Source organism: Hyla sarda, chromosome 11, assembly GCF_029499605.1.
Source record: "Hyla sarda isolate aHylSar1 chromosome 11, aHylSar1.hap1, whole genome shotgun sequence".
NCBI classification, from domain to species: Eukaryota; Metazoa; Chordata; class Amphibia; order Anura; family Hylidae; genus Hyla; species Hyla sarda.
This window is the reverse complement of record NC_079199.1, coordinates 14,382,920-14,404,698: the sequence shown is the minus strand read 5'-3', so window position 1 is coordinate 14,404,698 and position 21,779 is coordinate 14,382,920. Positions and strand designations below refer to the sequence as shown.

At 42.0% G+C, this 21,779-nt stretch overlaps 1 protein-coding gene across 7 annotated transcripts in view; it reads right to left on the bottom strand.

Moving 5' to 3' along the window:
* Positions 1–1,775: 1,775 nt before the first annotated feature.
* The window catches only part of EVL (Enah/Vasp-like), a 129,374-nt gene continuing 109,370 nt past the window's right edge, over positions 1,776–21,779 (bottom strand). For 5 of the 7 annotated variants that reach the window (XM_056546741.1, XM_056546738.1, XM_056546743.1 and 2 more), the window contains 9 exons: positions 18,845–19,089; positions 18,415–18,536; positions 17,294–17,354; positions 16,665–16,725; positions 13,377–13,443; positions 13,231–13,293; positions 6,002–6,068; positions 4,937–4,994; positions 1,776–2,435 (listed from right to left, as the gene is read on the bottom strand). In XM_056546741.1, the coding sequence (XP_056402716.1) occupies positions 2,398–2,435; positions 4,937–4,994; positions 6,002–6,068; positions 13,231–13,293; positions 13,377–13,443; positions 16,665–16,725; positions 17,294–17,354; positions 18,415–18,536; positions 18,845–19,089 (782 nt within the window). In that variant the 3' untranslated portion in view covers positions 1,776–2,397. The remainder of the gene's footprint in view (positions 2,436–4,936; positions 4,995–6,001; positions 6,069–13,230; positions 13,294–13,376; positions 13,444–16,664; positions 16,726–17,293; positions 17,355–18,414; positions 18,537–18,844; positions 19,090–21,779) is intronic. The other 2 variants (XM_056546742.1, XM_056546744.1) reach the window with 1 other exon arrangement.

Below are 21,779 nucleotides of genomic sequence, written 5' to 3'. Positions count from 1 at the left end.
GTTGGGCTGTAAGCACATCCACCAGTGGATGTTGGGCCCTCATACCACCCTCATGGAGTCTGTTTCTGACCGTTTGAGTGGACACCTGCACATTTGTGGCCTGCTGGAGGTCATTTTGCAGGGCTCTGGCAGTGCTCCTCCTGGCACAAAGGCGGAGGTAGCGGTCCTACTGCTGGGATGTTGCCCTCCTACGTCCTCCTCCACATCTCCTGATGTACTGGCCTGTCTCCTGGTAGCGCCTCCATTCTCTGGACACTACACTGACAGACACAGCAAACCTTCTTGCCACAGCTCGCATTGATGTGCCATCCTGGATGAGCTGCACTACCTGAGCCAATTGTGTGGGTTGTAGACTCAGTCTCATGCTACCACTAGAGTGAAAGCACCGCCAGCATTCAAAAAGTGACCAAAACAGCCAGGAAGCATAGGAACTGAGAAGTGGTCTGCGGTCACCACCTGCATAACCACTCCTTTATTGTGGTGTCTTGTTCATTGCCTATAATTTCCACCTGTTGTCTGTTCCATTTGCAAAACAGCATTTGAAATTGATTGTCAATCAGTGTTGTTCCTGAGTGGACAGTGGGATTTCACAGAAGTGTCATTGACTTGGAGTTACATTGTGTTTTTTGAGCAGTGTATATAAAAGTTTTTTTTTATTTGACATTGCCCATTTAGTGCCACAGTATTACTTGCCTCTGGTGTCTCCTTTCCGCACTTAGCAGCTCGTCCCTGCCTCCTTGACACTTTGCTACAGCTTATAAAATTATGATTTTCTCCCTGGGCTAAAGTGTCAAGAAGATGAGGCCAAGCTGCTCAGTATCTTATGGGATTTAGAGACACTGTTCTCTGTCCTGTATGTCAATCATCCAGGACAGGGAGGAGGGAGGGGACACACAGCAGGCAAGCGATCCTGCGGCACCTAAGCCCATGTAGAAAATCATGATTTCATAAGTTGTAGCAAACCCATTGACATAGCAAAGTTATGTGTGATATTGCTGTCCTTTCACCCCTCTGTTGGTGTCTGCAGCTCATATCCTAAATATTGGGATTCTGCCTCGATCACATGGCACAGACCAACTATTCTGGTCAGACCTGTTTGACTAAAAATGTTCATGTCTCTACGACAGTGTTTCCTAAACCAGGGTGCCTCCAGCTGTTGCAAAACTACAACTCCCAGCATGCCCGGACAGCCTTTGGACCAGTTATCACAGTGTTTCCCAACCAGGGTACCTCCAGCTGTTGCAAAACTACAACTCCCAGCATGCCCGGACAGCCGTTGGCTGTCCGGACATGCTGGGAGTTGTAGTTTTGCAACAGCTGGAGGCACCCTGGTTGGGAAACACCGGTTTAGAGCATCAGGCGCATCGCCGGAGGCTCATGACATCAAGGTCACGCCCCCTCAATGCAGGTCTATGGGAGGGGGCATGACGGCCGTCACGCTCTCTCCCATAGACTTGCATTTAGGGGAAGTGGCTGTGATGTCACAAACGTGGCGTGGTCGTGATGTCACGAGCCTCCGCCCCGCATCGCCAGTCATCCAGCATGGAGCGAAGTTCACTCCGTGCATCGGATGTCTGGGGTGCCGCAGCTGAGATCGCAGGGGTCCTACCTTTGGATAGGGGATAAGATGTCTTATAGGCTGTCCGGGCATGCTGGGAGTTGTGGTTTTGCACAGGCTAAAAGCACCCTGGTAGGGAAACACCGCTCTGACGTAAAAAATATATATTTTATATGACAAGGTCACCTTGAAATAAAAACGACTCGCAAAACCAGCGCTCTGGACAATAAACAATTTATTACCAATATGAACACAGCTACTGTGGTGCACTGATGTACCATTGTAATATTGTGATGAAGTGGAATTATTTTTTTTTTACTTTTTTATATTTTTTTTTATTTTTTTCAACATACCGTACGATCTTTGTAAAGTGTCTGGATCTTTTTTTTTCTTTCTCGTGATTCTGCAATAAAATTCTGTTGGCAAGAAAAGGGTCCTAACACTGCAGACTACCAGTTAAATTACTCTGAAGTTCGTCCTAATAAAGCAAATAGCTCACATTTCTCTTTTTTTTTTTTTTTCCGTAACTACTACTAAATGAAAAATAATACATTTAAATAAGCAAATATATCATACAAAAAAAAAAGGCTGATGAATCTCGGTGTGCAAAGTCAGATGAAGGTCTAAAAATAAAATTCAGAAATGTAAAATGTTTTGAATATTTTTTTTTTTAAGACTTAAAGCAAAATCCAAGGCCGTAAGCTTCAAAGTGTGTCTGCTACGGGGATAGGAACAGAGTGCAGGTGCAGTCCCCCTTTAGTCAGTGACCAATTCCACACGCAAATCATCAGCCCTGCTTGGACTCCACTGTACATTCCCGAACCGGACGATTCCCTCCATTATGTTGTACTAATTCTGCTCAGTTCCTGCCTGATAGCTGAAAGAAAAAAAAATAGAGTAAAAAAACATAAGTATTGTGCAAAGAGAAATCAGTGTGAAGCTTGCTTATCTTGGCCCCAGCAATACAATAGAAATGCCATTATAGACAGAGGCCTAACATGGTCCCCAATGCAAAACCTGTACTATGTCTACTATGTGCCTTTCATACTACTGGTATGGGGTCCCTTTAGTCACAGGTCCCTGGTATGACCGCTACCTCTGTGCCCCTAGTTATAGGATCATGCTAAATCCTTCCAGTACTTATCAGCTGCTGTATGCTCCAGAGGAAGTTGTGTAGTTTTTTCCAGTTTGACCACAGTGCTCTCTGCTGACACTTCTGTCCGTATCAGGAACTGTCCGGACCAGGAGAAGTTTGCTATGGGGATTTGTTCCTGCTCTGGACAGTTCCTGTCATGGACAGAGGTGTCAACAGAGAGCACTGTGGTCAGACTGGAAAGAACTACACAACTTCCTCTTGAGCATACAGCAGCTGATAAGTACTGGGAGGATTAAAATATTTTAATAGAAGTTTCTGGCACCGGTTGATAAAAAAAAAAAAAAAATAATAATAATAATATTATTGTTTTCCACCAGAGTTCTCCTTTAAATTGGCAGCACACACTTTCAAAAGAATTTGAACTAGTTTGCATCATATACACTGATTACCACAGTGCTCTCTGCTGCCACCTCTGTACGTGTCAGGAACTGTCCAGAGCAGGAGCAAATCCCTATAGGTAACAGACAGTTCCTGACACGGACAGAGGTGGCAGCAGAGAGCACTATGGTCAGACTGGAAAGAACTACACAACTTCCTCTGAAGCATACAGCAGCTCATAAGTACTGGGAGGGTTAAGACTTTTATATGAAAGTAAATTTCAAATCTGTCGAACGTTCTGGCACCAGTTGATTTGAAAACATTGTTTTCTTCCGGAGTGCCCCTTTAACTTTTCCCCCTCAGATGTGGTGTAGACTGAAAATGTGACGCATCTTAAGGTGTGTGTTCCAACAGTCACTGTTAAAAATCTCACGCAATCTTAGGCTGGGTTCACACTGCGTTTTTGCAATACAGTTCCCGTATCAGGTTTTTTATTTGATAACTGATTCCTCAAAACCTGACGAAACTGTATCAAAACGTGTGTACAAATATTAATCCGTATAAGGTTTGAAAAATGATGTCCGGTTGCATCTGTTTTTTAAGAAAAAAAAAAGTATATGTTTAGCTTTTCACTCCATTATGAATAAAGTTTCACTTGTTTGCACAGTTTTTTTTTTCTTGGAATTTCAATCAAAGTCAAAAACTGTATGGTGAAAACTGGATGGAACCGTACGCACCTACTGTTCTGTAAGGTTCCCGTTGACTCCCATGTAAAAAAAAAATGTATACGTTTAAACACTGATTTTCACCTGGACCAAAAACCGTGGTAGGCTACGGGAAAAAAACTTACAGGATTCCAAACGGACACAACCGGATGCATCGTTTGGCGTACGGTTTTCAAATTGAAAACGTATACGGGAACTGTACTGCAAAAACGTGGTGTGAACCCGGCCTTAGTCTGCATCGTCTAAATATAAGAGTAGATACCAGAGCTTTTCAATATGTCCTCCATTGTGTTTAAAGGGGTACTCCGCCCCTAGACATCTTATCCCCTATCCAAAGGATAGGGGATAAGATGTCAGATGGCCGGGGTCCCGCGGCTGTGGACCCCGGGGATCGCTGCTGCAGCACCCCGCCATCATTACTGCGCAGAGCGCGTTCGCTCTGTGCGAAATGACGGGCGATACAGGGGCCGGAGCATCGTTATGTCATGGCTCCGCCCCTCGTGACGTCACAGCCCGCCCCCGTCAATACAAGTCTATGGGAGGGGGCGTGGCGGTCGTCACTCCCCCTGCCATAGGCTTGCATTAAGGGGGCGGGCCGTGGTGTCATGAGGGGCGGAGCCATGACGTCACGCTGCTCCGGCCCCTGTATCGCCCGTCATTACGCACAGAGCGAACTCACTCTGCGCAGTAATGATATCGGGGTGCTGCAGCAGCGATCCCCGGGGTCCCCAGCAGCGGGACCACGGCGATCTGACATCTTATCCCCTATGCTTTGGATAAGGGATAAGATGCCAGGGGCGGAGTATCCCTTTAAGTTGACACATGAGGGGGAGATTTATCAAAACCTGTCAAGAGGAAAATTTGACCAGTTGCCCATAGCAACCAATCAGATCGCTTCTTTTATTTTTCAGAGGCCTTTTCAAAAATGAAAAACAATCTGGTTGCTATGGGCAACTGGTCAAATTTTCCTCTCGACAGGTTTTGATGAATCTCCACCTAAATATTTTCCTAATACACGGAATTGTTTACCACTATGCCTTAGTCCAGCGTTTCCCAACCAGGGTTCTTCCGGCTGCTGCAAAACTCCCAGCATGCTGGGAGTTGTAGTTTTACAACAGCTGGAGGGACCTTGGTTGGGAAACACTGATCTAAGGAATGGAAGAGGTAGGATTAACTTACCATCAATAATCTCTTCTTTGACTTTATGTAACTCTCTAACAACTTCCTCTAGTATTTCCTTTAAAAAATAAATAAATGGAAATGTTAAAAAAGCAACAATAAACACTCAGCAAAGAACGTCAAGAGCCTCCCCCCCCCCCCCCCAATAATAAAAAAAATAAAAAATAAAAAAGTCAGAATCCATTAAATAAAAAATATAAATCTTATAGGAGTTCTCAGAATAGAAATCAGAGCTATTTACTTAAAAAAAAAAAGAAAAAAAGAAGCACACAGCACCACCCCTGTCCTCAGGTTGCGCGTGGTACTACAACTTGGCTCCATTCACTTTTAATGGAACGGATCTGCAATACCACAAACAACTTGAGGACAGATGTGGTGCCTTTTTAATTTTTTTTTTTTTTCAGCTGACCCATTCGGGGGAGTCGGGAGCCCCCCTCCACATACATAATTGGCCGGTCCTGACAAAATCATGGGGTTTATCAACATTTATCTAATGCAGTGTTTCCCAACCAGGGTGTCTCCAGCTGTTGCAAAACTACAACTCCCAGCATGCCCGGACAGCCAAAGGCTGTCCGGGCATGCTGGGAGTTGTAGTTTTACAACAGCTGGAGGCACCTTGGATGGGAAACACTGATCTAGTGTATATATCCAGGATCATCTAGCTTTAGTTCATGCCCACTACAGATTTAGTTTATACTTTTATACAGGAGAAATGGGAGCTTAGAGCAGTGTTTCCTACCAGGGTGCCTTCAGCTGTTGCAAAACTACAACTCCCAGTATGCCCGGACATTTACAGGCTGAGAGTTGTAGTTTTGGAACAGCTGGAGACACCCTGGTTGGAAAACCCTGACTCAGAGTAAGTAAAATTACCAGATCACAAACGGACCCCATGCAAGTCAATGGGGGTCTGTCAGATCCCAGCAGTAGCTGTTTGCATCTGACCGGTTTTTTAGGGTCCGATCAGACCCTTAATAGGTCGAATACAAATGGCAATGTGAACCTAGCCTTACCAGATAGCGGCATCCTTACACTGTTAAAAAAAAAAAACCATAGCCGAGTACTTACTTGTTTCATTCGGTCGAAATCTAAGGCGTCCGTCGATACGTCATTGCTGCTGTTTACAGGCTTCATCCTGCCCAAAATGTAGCAAAGTTAAAATCGACCGTAAAAAACACTTCCGCCACTTCTCTACTGTACATTTAATTTTCATTACTTTACACCCCCTAACCCGATCCCAAACCAAACCAGGTCAGGTGTTGTTGTCTGGTATCGAAACGCTGCTTCACTGACTTGAATGGAGACTGACCGGCAGTACCGCACGCAACCTGTGGTTTGGTGTGGCGCTCTTTTTGGGAGAAAGCACTCGAGCTTTTCTAATCCTGTACAATCCCTTCAACTCTGGGACTAAATCCAGCTCAAAGCTTTGGCGCCAGATTGACGACCCATCGAGCATATCCACTATGGCTTCATTCACATCACGTTTTTGTAATACAGTTCTCGTATCAGGTTTTTGATTTAAAAAAAAACGTATTCCTCAAAACCTGACTAAACTGTATCAAAACCCGTATATGGTTTGAAAAATTATGTCCGGTTGCATCAGTTTCTTATGAAAAAAAAAACATACGTTTTTAACTTTTCACTTCATTTTGAATAAAGTTTCACTTGTTTGATTGAAATTCCAAGAAACAAAACTGTGCAAAGTCAAAAACCTTATGGTGGAAACCAGATGGAACCGTACGCACATACGCTTCTGTACGGTTCCCATTGACTCCCATGTTAAAATAAATAAATTAATTAATTAAAATAAATAAATAAATTAATTAATTAATTAATAAAAAAAAAGTATACAGTTTTTAATATGGGTTTTCACCCAGCCCAAAAAATGTGGTAGGGTGGGTATGGGTTTGGGTATGGGTAAAAAAAAAAAAAAAAAAACAGACAAAACCGTATAAGACGCAAAACGGACTAAACCGGATGATGCGTTTGACATACGGTTTTCTATACGGTTCCGTACGGTTTTTAACTTTAAACCGTATACGGGAACTGTATTGCAAAAACGTGGTGTGCATGCAGCCTGAGTCAGCACCCTCGACACTAATATATATATATATATATATATATATATATATATATATATATATATATATATATGTAATAGAACAAACAAAGAACAAAATCCCACCTACACTCACCGCAAGGGTACCGCAACTCCGGCCTCACTCCAACGGTGCCTCCAATCAACGAACGGGCATATCAGATGTGGAGCGCTCAGAAAAGGCGACTGCCGGCGGTTTCACGCAATCACTATGCGCTTCATCCGGCCTCGTAGGCCGGATGAAGCGCATAGTGATTGCGTGAAACCGCCGGCAGTCGCCTTTTCTGAGCGCTCCACATCTGATATGCCGGATCGTTGATTGGAGGCACCGTTGGAGTGAGGCCGGAGTTGCGGTACCCTTGCGGTGAGTGCAGGTGTGATTTTGTTCTTTGTTTGTTCTATTATTGACTACGTTCTGTTTCACCTAGCACCGCCGATGGGACCCCTTGTACAAGTACCTATCTGTTGTAAACCTCCGATGTGTATCCTTTATAATTAGACCCTGTGGTTGCTAGCAGTGCCACTTGTTTCTTTCTTCTCTATTGGTTATCACTAATATATATATATATTATTTATTATTGAGAGTGAATTTAGCTCGGAGCCGTTAGGATTGTACTATGTGGCACTTAATGGCGGTATACTTTTGTACAGTGTTTACCATGTATATTGCCATGTTTCTTCCATAATAGCTTGGTAGGTCCGTAACCTCTTTAGGTACTTTTACAAAAGGAGAGAATTGCAGCTCCTGTTCCCAGAGACGTAGCTTGTAGCTTATGGGCCCCGATTCAAAATCTGCAACAGGGCCCCATATGCAAATTACTGTATATTACTGGTCTCTAATGGGGCAGATGTGAAATGGGGCCCCCTTAGACACCAGGGTCCTGGTGCGTCTGCTACCTCTATAGCTTCGCCTCTGCCTGTTCCCCATCTTGGCACATAAGGAGCCTCTCTTTGCCCCAGTATAAGGTGGGGGCAGGACCCCCAATCTGGGTGCTGCTGGCTGGTGAAAGTTGCATTGATAGTGGAGAGAGGGAATCCTGCAAAGACTGATCTGATCTCTCCTGGACGACCCCTCTCTCTGCAGAGTCCTCATTATGGTTGCAAGAGTTGCCCTTATGGTACATGCTCTCTTGGTCACAGCTGCTTAGATCAGTGTTTCCCAACCAGGGTGCCTCCAGCTGTTGCAAAACTACAACTCCCAACAACCTGGGTGCTGTAGTTTAGCAACAGCTGGAGGCAACTGGCTTAGATGCTGTGTGAAGCAAATCCTTTATTGAGCCCTGTTTTGTTTAAAGATATCAGGCACATTCAATAAGCTGCTCAAATCAATGGAGTACAAAGAAGCACCTGCAATAGCTGCTCTAGACAATGGCATACAGGGGAGCACCTGCAATAGCTGCTCTAGACAATGGCATACAGAGGAGCACCTGCAATAGCTGCTCTAGACAATGGCATACAGAGGAGCACCTGCAATAGCTGCTCTAGACAATGGAGTACAGAGGAGCACCTGCAATAGCTGCTATACACAATGGAGTACAGAGGAGCACCTGCAATAGCTGCTCTAGACAATGGAGTACAGAGGAGCACCTGCAATAGCTGCTATAAACAATGGAGTACAGAGGAGCCCCTGCAATAAGCTGCTCTAGACAATGGAGTACAGAGGAGCACCTGCAATAGCTGCTCTAGACAATGGAGTACAGGGGAGCACCTGCAATAGCTGCTCTAGACAATGGAGTACAGAGGAGCACCGACAATAGCTGCTCTAGACAATGGCGTACAGGGGAGCACCTGAAATAGCTACTATAGACAAGGGAGTACAGAGGAGCCCCTGCAATAAGCTGCTCTAGACAATGGAGTACAGAGGAGCACCTGCAATAGCTGCTATAGACAATGGAGTACAGAGGAGCACCTGCAATAGCTGCTCTAGACAATGGAGTACAGGGGAGCACCTGCAATAGCTGCTCTAGACAATGGAGTACAGGGGAGCACCTGCAATAGCTGCTCTAGACAATGGAGTACAGAGGAGCACCGACAATAGCTGCTCTAGACAATGGAGTACAGAGGAGCACCTGCAATAAGCTGCTCTAGACAATGGAGTACAGAGGAGCCCCTGCAATAGCTACTATAGACAATGGTGTACAGAGGAGCACCTGCAATAGCTACTCTAGACAATGGAGTACAGGGGAGCACCTGCAATAGCTGCTATAGACAATGGTGTACAGAGGAGCACCGACAATAGCTGCTCTAGACAATGGAGTACAGAGGAGCACCTGCAATAAGCTGCTCTAGACAATGGAGTACAGAGGAGCCCCTGCAATAGCTACTATAGACAATGGTGTACAGAGGAGCCCCTGCAATAGCTACTATAGACAATGGTGTACAGAGGAGCACCTGCAATAGCTACTATAGACAATGGAGTACAGAGGAGCCCCTGCAATAGCTACTATAGACAATGGTGTACAGAGGAGCACCTGCAATAGCTACTCTAGACAATGGAGTACAGGGGAGCACCTGCAATAGCTGCTATAGACAATGGAGTACAGAGGAGCACCGACAATAGCTGCTCTAGACAATGGAGTACAGAGGAGCACCTGCAATAAGCTGCTCTAGACAATGGAGTACAGAGGAGCACCTGCAATAAGCTGCTCTAGACAATGGAGTACAGAGGAGCCCCTGCAATAGCTACTATAGACAATGGTGTACAGAGGAGCACCTGCAATAGCTACTCTAGACAATGGAGTACAGGGGAGCACCTGCAATAGCTGCTATAGACAATGGAGTACAGAGGAGCACCTGCAATAGCTGCTCTAGACAATGGAGTACAGAGGAGCACCTGCAATAGTTGCTCTAGACAATGGTGTACAGAGGAGCACCTGCAATAGTTGCTCTAGACAATCGCATACAGGGGAGCACCTGCTTAAAAGCTGAAACCACTGAGGAATCTAGTCACAGTTGTCACACACAGTCATGTATATCTACTGCCCCTTTCTGAATGCTGGGAGTTGTAGTTTTGCAACATCTGGAGGTCCGCAGTCTGGAGACCACTGGACTAGAGCAGTGTTATCCCAACCAGGGGGCCACTAGCTGTTGCAAAACTACAACTCCCAGCATGCCCGGACACCCTTTGGCTGTCCGGGCATGCTGGGAATATTAGTTTTGCAACAGCTGGAGGCGCCCTGGTTGGGAAACACTAGACTGAGTATAGTACATGGGATTTGTTTTCATACATCTCAGGAGAAGAAGAGGATGAATAAATCAAAGCTTAACAATATTTTAGAGAGATTTCGGGCAGGGTCACACGTATTTTCCCACCGGTTGTCGTTAATAGGTAGCTAAATCAGCTGCCGAAAATACACAGCAAATTATGGCACGTGTGACCCCACCCCATTTATGTTCAGACCCCTGGCTGTGCTAGGCTGTGGTCATCACCCCCCTCCATTTATGGGGGGGGGGGGGGTGACGGCTATGGTCGCTCGTAATTCGGAACATAGCGGAGTGCACTATGGGCATGCGGATTACGGGGTGCCGACCGGAGATCACAAGGGGTCCCAGCGGCCGGACCCCCCACAATCAGACATCCTATACCCTATCCTTTGGATAGCAGATAAAATGTCTAGGGGCGGAGTACCCCTTTAAACGGTAAAACTGCGACACTAAAACACAATGATGCAGTGGTGCAGTCTGATACAATGGTGTGGTCTTATATTTGTGGACAGTATGATCACCATATAGGATGAGACAACTAGGACATGATTTTAGGTGCACCCATTGTCTGTCACAGAGGAAGCTGCCAGTCTTTGCACTGAAGCGGGGAATGATTTTATTTATTTATTTTTTTTTAAACAGGGGCAACCCTCCTCTCTTCCCTAAAAACATTTGTTTTCAAATCATCTGGTGCCAGAAAGTTAAACAGATTTGTAAATTACTTCTATTAAAAAATCTTAACAGTTCCAGTACTTATCAGCTGCTGTATTCTTCAGAGGAAGTTGTGGTGTTCTTTCCAGTCTGACCACAGTGCTCTCTGCTGCCACCTCTGTCTGTGTCAAGAACTGTCCAGAGCAGGAGAAATTTGCTATGGGGATTTGTTCCTGCTCTGGATAGTTCCTGACACTGACAGAGGTGGCAGCAGAGAGCACTGTGGTCAGAATGAAAAGAACTTCACAACTTCCTCTGGAGCATACAGCTGCTGATAAGTACTGGAAGGATAAAAAAAAATGTATGAAAGTAATTTACAAATTTATATAACTTTCTGACACCAGTTGATTTGAAAACATTTTTTTTTCTACTAGAGTGTCCCCTTTAAGCCTTAAAACCTTGTGCTCCGTCCCCATCAGAGGGCATATCATATAACAGTGTTTCCCAACCAGGGTGCCCCCAGCTGTTGCAGAACTACAACTCCCAGCATGCCCGGACAGCCAAAGGCTGTCCGGGCATGCTGAGAGTTGTAGTTCTGCAACAGCTGGGGGCACCCTGTTTGGGAAACACTGTCATAGAACAACATGGTCCCTAGATTTGACCCCTCTAATTTCTATCTTAGAATATATATTAACCATGAAAAAATACATAATTTTATCCTTTTTTTAGGGTGGGTTCACACCACGTTTTTGCAATACAGTTCCCGTATCAGGTTTTTGATGAAAAACGGATTCCTCAAAACCGTAAAAACGTGTGTACAAATATTAACCCGTATACGGTTTGAAAAATGATGTCCGGTTGCATCCGTTTTTTAAGAAAAAAAAGTATATGTTTTTAACTTTTCACTCCATTATGAATAAAGTTACTCTTGTTTGATTGAAATTTCAAGAAAAAAAACTTTCGGTGTGCAAAGTAAAAAACCGTATAGTGCAAACCGGATGGAACTGTACACACATACGGTTCTGTAAGGTTCCCCCTCACTCCTATGTTAAAAAAAAAACGTATACGGTTTCAATACGGTTTTTCACCCAGACCAAAAACTGTGGTAGGCTACGGTTTTGGGTACGGGATAAAATAGACAAAACCGTACAAGACGCAAAACGGACACAACCTGATGCATCTTTTGGCATACGGTTTTCAATGGAGAGTCAATGCATACGGTTTTCAATACGATTCTGTACGGTTTTCAAATTGAAAATGTATACGGGAACTGTATTGTAAAAACGTGGTGTGAATGCAGCCTTACAGTCTCTACTATGATATATTACTGCGCTCACTATTCTGCGGGCTGGAAACATTTTCCTACCTCTCACTTTATAGGTATGTATAGGTAGGTAGGTAGGTATAGGTATGTATAAGTATAGGTAGGCATAGGTACGTATAGGCATGTATAGGTAGGTATAGGTATGGATATGTATGAGTAAAGGTAGGTATAGGTATGTATAGGTAGGTAGGTATAGGTATGTATAGGTATGGATATGTATCAGTATAGGTAGGTATAGATATGTATAGTTTTGTATTTATATAGATAGGTATAGGTAGGTACAGGTATGTATAGGGAGGTAGGTATAGGTATGTACAGGTATAGGTAGGTAATGTAGGTAGGTATAGGTACGTATAAGTATAGGTATGGATATGTATGAGTATAGGTAGACATAGGTACATATAGGTATAGGTAGGTAGGTATAGGTATGTATATGTATGAGTATAGGTAGATATAGGTATAGGTAGGTAGGTATAGGTATGAATATGTATGAGTATAGGTAGACATAGGTACGTATAGGTAGGTAGGTATAGGAATGTATAAGTATAGGTATGTATAGGTAGGTAGGTATAGGTATGGATATGTATGAGTAAAGGTAGGTATAGGTATGTATAGGTAGGTATAGGAATGTATAAGTATAGGTATGTATAGGTAGGTAGGTATAGGTATGGATATGTATGAGTAAAGGTAGGTATAGGTATGTATAGGTAGGTGTAGGTATAGGTATGTATTGGTATGGATATGTATGAGTATAGGTAGGTATATGTATGGATATGTATGGATAGAGAGAAATATACAATATATAATCTAAGATAGAAAGTTTCCGTTATTTGTCCATTACTTCTATCTGTAAACTATGTCAGGTGAAGGATTTCTAAGAAGAAGTTGTGTCCAGGCAATGGGTGCACAGCGAGGACACTACACCGAGCACTACAATGATGATGCAGCACGGACAGGTGGAGACGAGAGTCGGCACAGCACAAGATGATACAGTCAAAGAGCTTCGGTCGGCTCTGGTACCTAGAGGGTGGCTGAGATTGTATGGGGCTCTTAGCTTCAGGACTCTTCACCACTGGTGGGGTTCTATGGCAATGGAATGAGATAGCACATGAATAGAGCGCACTACAAGACAATGTCCATGCAACAAGACTGCAGCCGACACTCACCTGGACAGTAATGACGGCACAGGCTTTTCCACTGAATTACTTCTCTCCCATGGTTTTTTACCCAAGTCTGGAAGAAAATCACGTTATTTTACAACATTCTCATACAGAGGCCTTAAGGGGTACTCCGGTGGAAAACTTTTCTTTTTTTAAATCAACTGGTGCCAGAAAGTTTAACAGATTTGTAAGTTGTGTAGTTCTTTTCTGTCTGACCACAGTGCTCTCTGCTGACACCTCTATCCATGTCTCCCTGTGGTCAGACAGAAAAGAAATTCAAAAAGAAAAGAACCTCTGGAGCATACAGCAGCTGATAAGTCCTGGAAGGATTAATATTTTTAAATAGACGTAATTTACAAATCTGTTTAACTTTCAGGCACCAGTTGATTAAAAAAAAAAAATTCCACCGGAGTACCCCTTTAACCCCTTGCCTCCTTTGCGATTTTTAGTTTTTGCACTCTTGTTTTTTCCTTCTCACCTTCTAAAAGTCATAACACTTTCAATTTTCCACCTAAAAATCCATATGAGGGCTTGTTCTTTGCACCAACAATTTTACTTTGTAATACAATTAATAATTTCACCACAAAATCTACTGCAAAACCAGAAAAAAAATGATTTGTGGGGCAACATTGAAGGGAAAAAAAGCCATGTTGTAAATTTTAGCGGCTTCCGTTTCTACGCGGTCCAGTTTTCGGGAAAAAATTGCCCCTAATATTTATTCTGTAGGTCCACACGGTCGCAAGGATACACAATTTATATAGGTTTTATTTTACTACAAAAATTTTTTTTTTAACTACATGCACCAAAATTTATATGTTGAAAATGTCCTATTCTGACCCCTATAACTTTTTTATTTTTCCGTATAAGGGGCGGTATGAGGGCTCATTTTTTGCGCTGTGATCTGAAGTTTTTATCGGTACCATTTTTGTTTTGATCGGACTTTTTATTCATTTTTTATGGTATAAAAAGTGACCAAAAATAAGCTATTTTGGAATTTTTTACGTGTACGCCATTGACTGTGCGGTTTAATTAATGATACATTTTTTATAATTTTGACATATACCCCATATGTTTATTTTTATTTAGACAGGTTTTTTTTTTTTTTTTTTTTTTAAATGGGAAAAGGGGGGTGATTCAAACTTTTATTAGGGGAGGGGCTAAATGATCTTTGTAATAATTTTTTTTTTTTACACTTTTTTTGCAATGTTATAGCTCCCATAGGGGACTATAACGCTGCACACACTGATTGAATACACTTATCACTATTATGCAATAGCATAACACTGATCAGTGTTATCGCCGCTTGACTGCTCCTGCCTGGATCTCAGGCACGGAGCAGTCATTCGGCGATCGGACAGCGAGGAGGCAGGTTGGGATCCTCCTCACGTCCTGCAAGCTGTTCGGGACGCTGTGATTTCACCACAGCGGTTCCGAACAGCAGTGCTGAGCTACCCAACATTATTTACTTTCGTTCAAACTTGATCGCCGCGTCTAAAGGTTTAATGCCAGGAATCAGCCTGATCGGCGATGTCCGGCATTTGCCGTGGGTGCTGAGTGCTTATAGCAACCGAGACCCACTGGGTATGAAGCGCGCTGTCCTGCTGAGCACGCGTCATACCTCGGGAGCCGCAGATGGACGTGAATGAATGTCCATTTGCGGCAAGGGGTTAAAAAAAATCTCAAACTTTTTCAAGAAAATTTTTTTATGTTTAAAATTGCCCTATTTTGACTACCAATAAATTTTTCATTTTTTCGTATACAGAGTGGTATGGGGGTAATTTTTTGAGCCATGATCTGTAGTTTCTATTGGTACAACTTTTGCTTATATTTAACCTTTCGATCATGCCGTGCATGATGCGTGTATGATGCGTGTATGATGCGTGTATGATGCGTGTGTGATGCGTGTATGATGCGTGTGTGATGCATGTATGATGCGTGTGTGATGCGTGTATGATGCGTGTATGATGCGTGTATGATGCGTGTATGATGCTCGCATTGGTCTGGTGCTCGCATCAGGTACAGGACGTAAATGTTCCGTCCTGGTGCATTAAGTACCACCGCATCAGGACGTACATTTACGTCTGTAGTCCTTAGGTGTGACCAGTATGGAGGAAGTTTCCTCTAGTGCCGGCAGCAAATCTGTATTGGAAAAACAGAGCCATATTGAACATCATCCTAAAATGGACAATTATAGGGGTTATCAGTAGTAAAAAAACAAAAACAAAGCTGCTTTCCTACAAAAATTGCGCCACACCTGTCCTCAGGTTGTGAGTGGTATTACAACACAGTTCCATCTACTTTAATGGAACTGAGCTGCATTACCAAAGACAATCTGAGGACAACAGTGGTGCTGTTTCTGGAAAAAAAGCAACTGGATAACCCTTTGGAGTAGATTTGAGATGACAACATTTTATTGGCAAAATTCTGGCTGCGAAATGCGGACTATAGGATCCTATGGGGACCTAAGTGCAGTAAAGCAGAATGTTGAGAAGCCTTGGTATTTTTCAAGGCTTCCATGGCAGCTGTCAGGCTTAAAAAAAAAGATACAAATTTTTGCGCAAGCCTTATTTTACAAAAACAAAAAAATTTACATTTTCCTGTGTTTTGCGGAAAAATTTTGAGCATTGTACAAAAACTTGCAACTTTTTATGCCCGTTTTGTGTTGTAAGCATTAAAGGGTACCTCTCTTCAAAAAAACTTTTGATATATTATAGATTAATGTATGCAGAATAACTTTACAATTGCATGTTATTAAAAAATATGCTTCTTTCTATTTAATTTTCCACTTTGAAGAAATGACCACTAGGGGTCTCCCAACCAGTTCTGGCAGCAAGCATTTCAGACTCATGCAGGAGTCCTAAACACTACGAGCTGCCAGTCTGCTTTGTTCACAAAGGAGAACACTCAGAGCTGCCAGCCTGCTTTGTTCACAGCCTGTTTGGCTGTGAACAAAGCAGGCTGGCAGCTCTGAGTGTTTAGGACTCCAGCATGAGTCAGAAATGCTTGCTGACAGGACTGATCGGGAAAAATACAATAGAAAGAAGCATATTTTTCATTAACATGCTATTGGAAAGTTATTCAACATTCATTAATCTAAAATATATCAAAAGTTTATTTGATGAGAGGTACCCTTTAAATTTCCTCAATAGTTTTTTATTTATTTTAAATAAAGAATAGTGCTGACATAAAAAAATAAAAAATAAAAAAATCGTCTTTTTCCTATTTATGAATTTCTTCTAATCTCACACAGTGGACTCTTTAAATGAATATATATTATACAGAAGTGTTTGTTACCTGCAGAGTTCTGAGGTGTGGGACCCCGCGTGTTCGGAGAAGATGAGAGACTGGCATCGTCCTATAGAGAAGCACAAAGATATAAGTATATGTGCATGATGACAGAACAGAAACTATAACAATCTTAACCAGTGTTTTGCAAAGTGCCTCCAGCTGTTGCAAAACCACAACTCCAAGCATGCTCGGACAGCTAGAGAATAACTAGAGAATATCAGACCTAAGGGTACATTTACACGCGCGGATTTTCGCAGCGTATTTAGCTGCGGATCCGCTGGTGAAAGCCCCGCTGTATACTGGCTTTATATGTTCCTGCTGGTAGCGGCAATACGCCGCTACGAGCAGACACAGTGCAGCAATGTGCGCGGTGTACTCGCACATCGCGGCTGCTCTCCCTGCTCTGAGCTAGGCAGAGAGCGCCTGTGATGTGCGAGTATACTGCGCCTTGCACATCCCAGTGTGTCTGCTCGTAGCGGGTATTGCCACTACGAGCAGGTACATGTAAAGCCAGCATGGAGCGGGCCTGCACCAGTGGATCTGCAGTGTAAAATACGCTGTAAATCCGCACGTGTGAACGTACCCTAAGGCTGGGGAAAAAAATAAAGACAGTACGAAGAATTATAGTCACTCACATTTTGGCATTCATCTTCTTTTTTGTCCCCAGGTTTTTCTGTCTGTGAGGCTGCTTTTCTTCTGCAACAAATGTTAAGATTAATATCGTTATAAAACACTATGGGGGAGATTTATCAAAACCTGTGCAGGGGAAAAGTGGTGCAGTTGCTGATAGCAACCAATCAGATCGCTTCTTTTAAGTTTTAAAAAAGGACTCTGATTCTGATTGGTCATTTTGGACAACTGCACTGTTTTTCATCTGCAAAGGTTTACATAAATCTTCTATAACTACTATAATACTGCTTCTTATATACAAGAATAGAACTACTATAATACTGCTTCTATGTACAAGAATATAACTACTATAATACTGCTCCTATATACAAGAATATAACTACTATAATACTGCTCCTATATACAAGAATATAACTACTATAATACTGCTTCCTATATACAAGAATATAACTACTATAATACTGCTCCTATATACAAGAATATAACTACTATAATACTGCTCCTATATACAAGAATATAACTACTATAATACTGCCTCCTATATACAAGAATATAACTACTATAATACTGCTCCTATATACAAGAATATAACTACTATAATACTGCTCCTATATACAAGAATATAACTACTATAATACTGCTCCTATATACAAGAATATAACTACTATAATACTGCTCCTATATACAAGAATATAACTACTATAATACTGCTCCTATATACAAGAATATAACTACTATAATACTGCTCCTATATACAAGAATATAACTACTATAATACTGCTCCTATATACAAGAATATAACTACTATAATACTGCCACTATATACAAGAATATAACTACTATAATACTGCTTCTATGTACAATAATATAACTACTATAATACTGCTCCCTATGTATAACTATTATAATACAGGTAATATCCCTCCCCTGTGACTACTATAATACTGCTTCTATGTACAATAATATAACTACTATAATACTGTTTTCTATGTATAATAATATAACTACTATAATACTGCTCCCTATGTATAACTATTATAATACAGGTAATATCCCTCCCCTGTGACTGGCATACTGTTCTAGTGAATGCTCCATTCATTCCCTTGATTCTTATAGTGAGCTGCACCTTTTCGCCAGCAGTTTATTCATTTCCTCCATTAATCCTCCTCCGCCGCCTCCACTGCTTGTTCGATTGGCATCAGTTTTGGAAGCTCCGCAGGGACTAGAACTGCCTGAAACATCTTCTGGCTTCAAAGAGAAAAGATACAAATAAATAAATGAATAAAAAATAAATAATTATAATAATAATAATAATAATAATAATAATAAAAATAAATAAATAAAAAAATATAAAAAAAAAAATATATATATATATATATATATATATATATATATATATACATATTAACATATACATATATATAATTATTAAAGTGAATAAAATATTTTGCGTCCTGAGGACAGACCCTCCTATCTTTCCCATTCCTCTGCCATCATAGACGTATACATATATATTCCCGAGACGACGTTGCAGGGAGTGTATATAGCAGTCTCACCCGTTGTACTTTCCTCAGTTTGGCACCGGCCAGAGCTGCTGCCAGCCCCGACGCTGGGCTGTCTTCATATACCACTCCTTGGCTTCCCCCGGCGGGTAGAGGAGGGGCGGGTGGCGGGGTAGCTCCTGATGGCGGTGGAGGACCAGGTGGTGGCGGAGGCGGAGGTCCACTGGCTGGAGCGGGTGCCCCCCCGACTGAAGCGACCATAGTTGTAGAGGAGGGGTGGCCGGGAGGGACCATGGGACCTTCAAAAATAAACAGTCTTCTATTAGGCACGGGGGACAAAGTGGCAGGTTAGTAGATGTGCGCGGTGTGCACTACAGTCAGTGACAAACTATTGTTCTTTATCATATGTTTAGGTTTTTGTGGGTTTTTTCTTTGCAAAATACGTAGCAATAAATGTTACAAAAGTTATCAATACTCATATGTATTGTAGAAAACAAAAAAGCTTTGACTGCATGGAAACCATCAGCAAGCAGGATATCTAGATTTTTCGGTAGAACCATAACTCTGTGGCTCAGATAGCCTGGGTTAGTGTTTCCCAACCAGGGTGCCTCCAGCTGTTGCAAAACTACCACTACCAGCATGCCCGGACAGCCGAAGGCTGTCCGGGCATGCTGGTAGTGGTAGTTTTGCTACAGCTGGAGGCACACTATTTGGAAAACCCTGATCTATTGCGCCATGTTATCTAGCTATAAGGGTGTTTATTAGCATCCCTAGTGGCTGTCCCCTGATGAACCTAATTTTTGTAATAGGGAAAAACATGTCGGATAAGGCCATTTTTAAGGAATTAATCAAGGTCACATTCTTGTACCCTAAAAAATATAACACAGGTTGTATCTTTCTTCCTGGTTCCTTGTTCTGTTGTTAAATTACAACTCCCAGCATGCCCAAACAGCCTTCAGCTGTCTGGGGCATGCTAAGAGTTGTAGTTTTGCTACAGCTGGAGGCACACTATTTGGAAAACCCTGATCTATTGCGCCATGTTATCTAGCTATAAGGGTGTTTATTAGCATCCCTAGTGGCTGTCCCCTGATGAACCTCATTTTTGTAATAGGGAGAAACATGTCGGATAAGGCCATTTTTTTTATTTTTTTAAGAATTAATCAAGGTCACATTCTTATACCCTAACAAATATAACACAGGTTGTATCTTTCTTCCTGGTTCCTTGTTCTGTTGTTAAACTACAACTCCCAGCATGCCCAAACAGCCTTCGGCTATCTGGGGCATGCTAAGAGTTGTAGTTTTGCTACAGCTGGAGGCACACTATTTGGAAAACCCTGATCAATTGTGCCATGTTATCTAGCTATAAGGGTGATTATTGGCATCCCTACTGGCAGTTCCCTGATGAACCTAATTTTTGTAATAGGGAGAAACGTGTCGGATAAGGCCATTTTTTATTTTTTTAAGAATTAATCAAGGTCACATTCTTGTACCCTAAAAAATATAACACAGGTTGTATCTTTCTTCCTGGTTCCTTGTTCTGTTGTTAAACTACAACTCCCAGCATGCCCAAACAGCCTTCGGCTATCTGGGGCATGCTAAGAGTTGTAGTTTTGCTACAGCTGGAGGCACACTATTTGGAAAACCCTGATCAATTGCACCATGTTATCTAGCTATAAGGGTGATTATTGGCATCCCTAGTGGCTGTTCCCTTATGAACCTTATTTTTGTAATAAGGAGAAACATGTCGGATAAGGCCAGTTTTTATTTTTTTATTTTTTTTTTAAGAATTAATCAAGGTCACGTTCTTGTACCCTTAAAAATATATCACAGGTTGTATCTTTCTTCCCGGTTCCTTGTTCCGTTGCTAAACTATAACTCCCAGCATGCCCAGACAGCCTTCAGCTGTCTGGGGCATGCTAAGAGTTGTAGTTTTGCAACAGCCGGAGGCACCCTAGTAGGGAAACACTGGTCTGGTTGGTCAACTTTGCACTTTCCACCTGTCCAGCTTACTGATGGTTTCCATGTAGTAAGAGAATTTATTTAAATTTTTCTACAAAGATAAGAATAAAAGAAAAACATAAAAAGGATGCATAAAAACATAAAGACTATAAAGCTGTAGGGGTATGAATATTTTAACGTAGAGTTGACAAATGACAATGTGAAAATTATTATTATTATTTTTTTTTTTTTTGCTACAGTAAATACTATACAATCTGTAGGGAGAGAAAAGATTTTAACTTTCTTAAGTAGCATAATGTCATTTAAAGGGGTATTCCTATCTAAGCAAACTTGTTGGCCATGTCAAGTTAAATATTTCTGCAAATACCGTATATTTCTAAGGCCAGAAAGGTAAACCGATTTGTAAATTACTTTTATTTTAAAATCTTAATCCTTCCAGTACTTATCAGCTGCTGTATGCTCCAGAGAAAGTTATTTTCTTTTTGAATTTCCTTTCTGTCTGACCACAGTGCTCTCTGCTGACACCTCTGTCCATGTCAGGAATCTGTCCAGAGTAGAAGCAAATCCCCATAACAAACCTCTCCTGCTCTGGACAGTTCCTGACATGGACAGAGGTGGCAGCAGAGAGCACTGTGGTCAGACAGAAAGGAAATTCAAAAAGAAAAGCACTTTCTGTGGAACATACAGCAGCTTATAAATACTGGAAGGATTAAGATTTTTTAAATAGAAGTAATTTACAAATCTGTTTAACTTTCTGGCACCAGTGGATTTAAAAAAGTACCCCCTATACAGATCTGGTTGGGGAGAGGAGAGATATGAAGTTTGTTAATATAATCCTGTAGTTCATAGAGGAAATGGTCAGTCCTGGGTCAGCTGACTTCCTAAAATACTAACACTTATTTTCTGTAGTTCATGTTGGTGATCACATGACCCTGCTACAGTAATGAAAGCAGCTGAGCTGCAATAACTAGATTGCGCTGTAGCACTAGTGATGGCAAGTGTGCATGCTAGGGTTAAAAAAAAAAAAAAC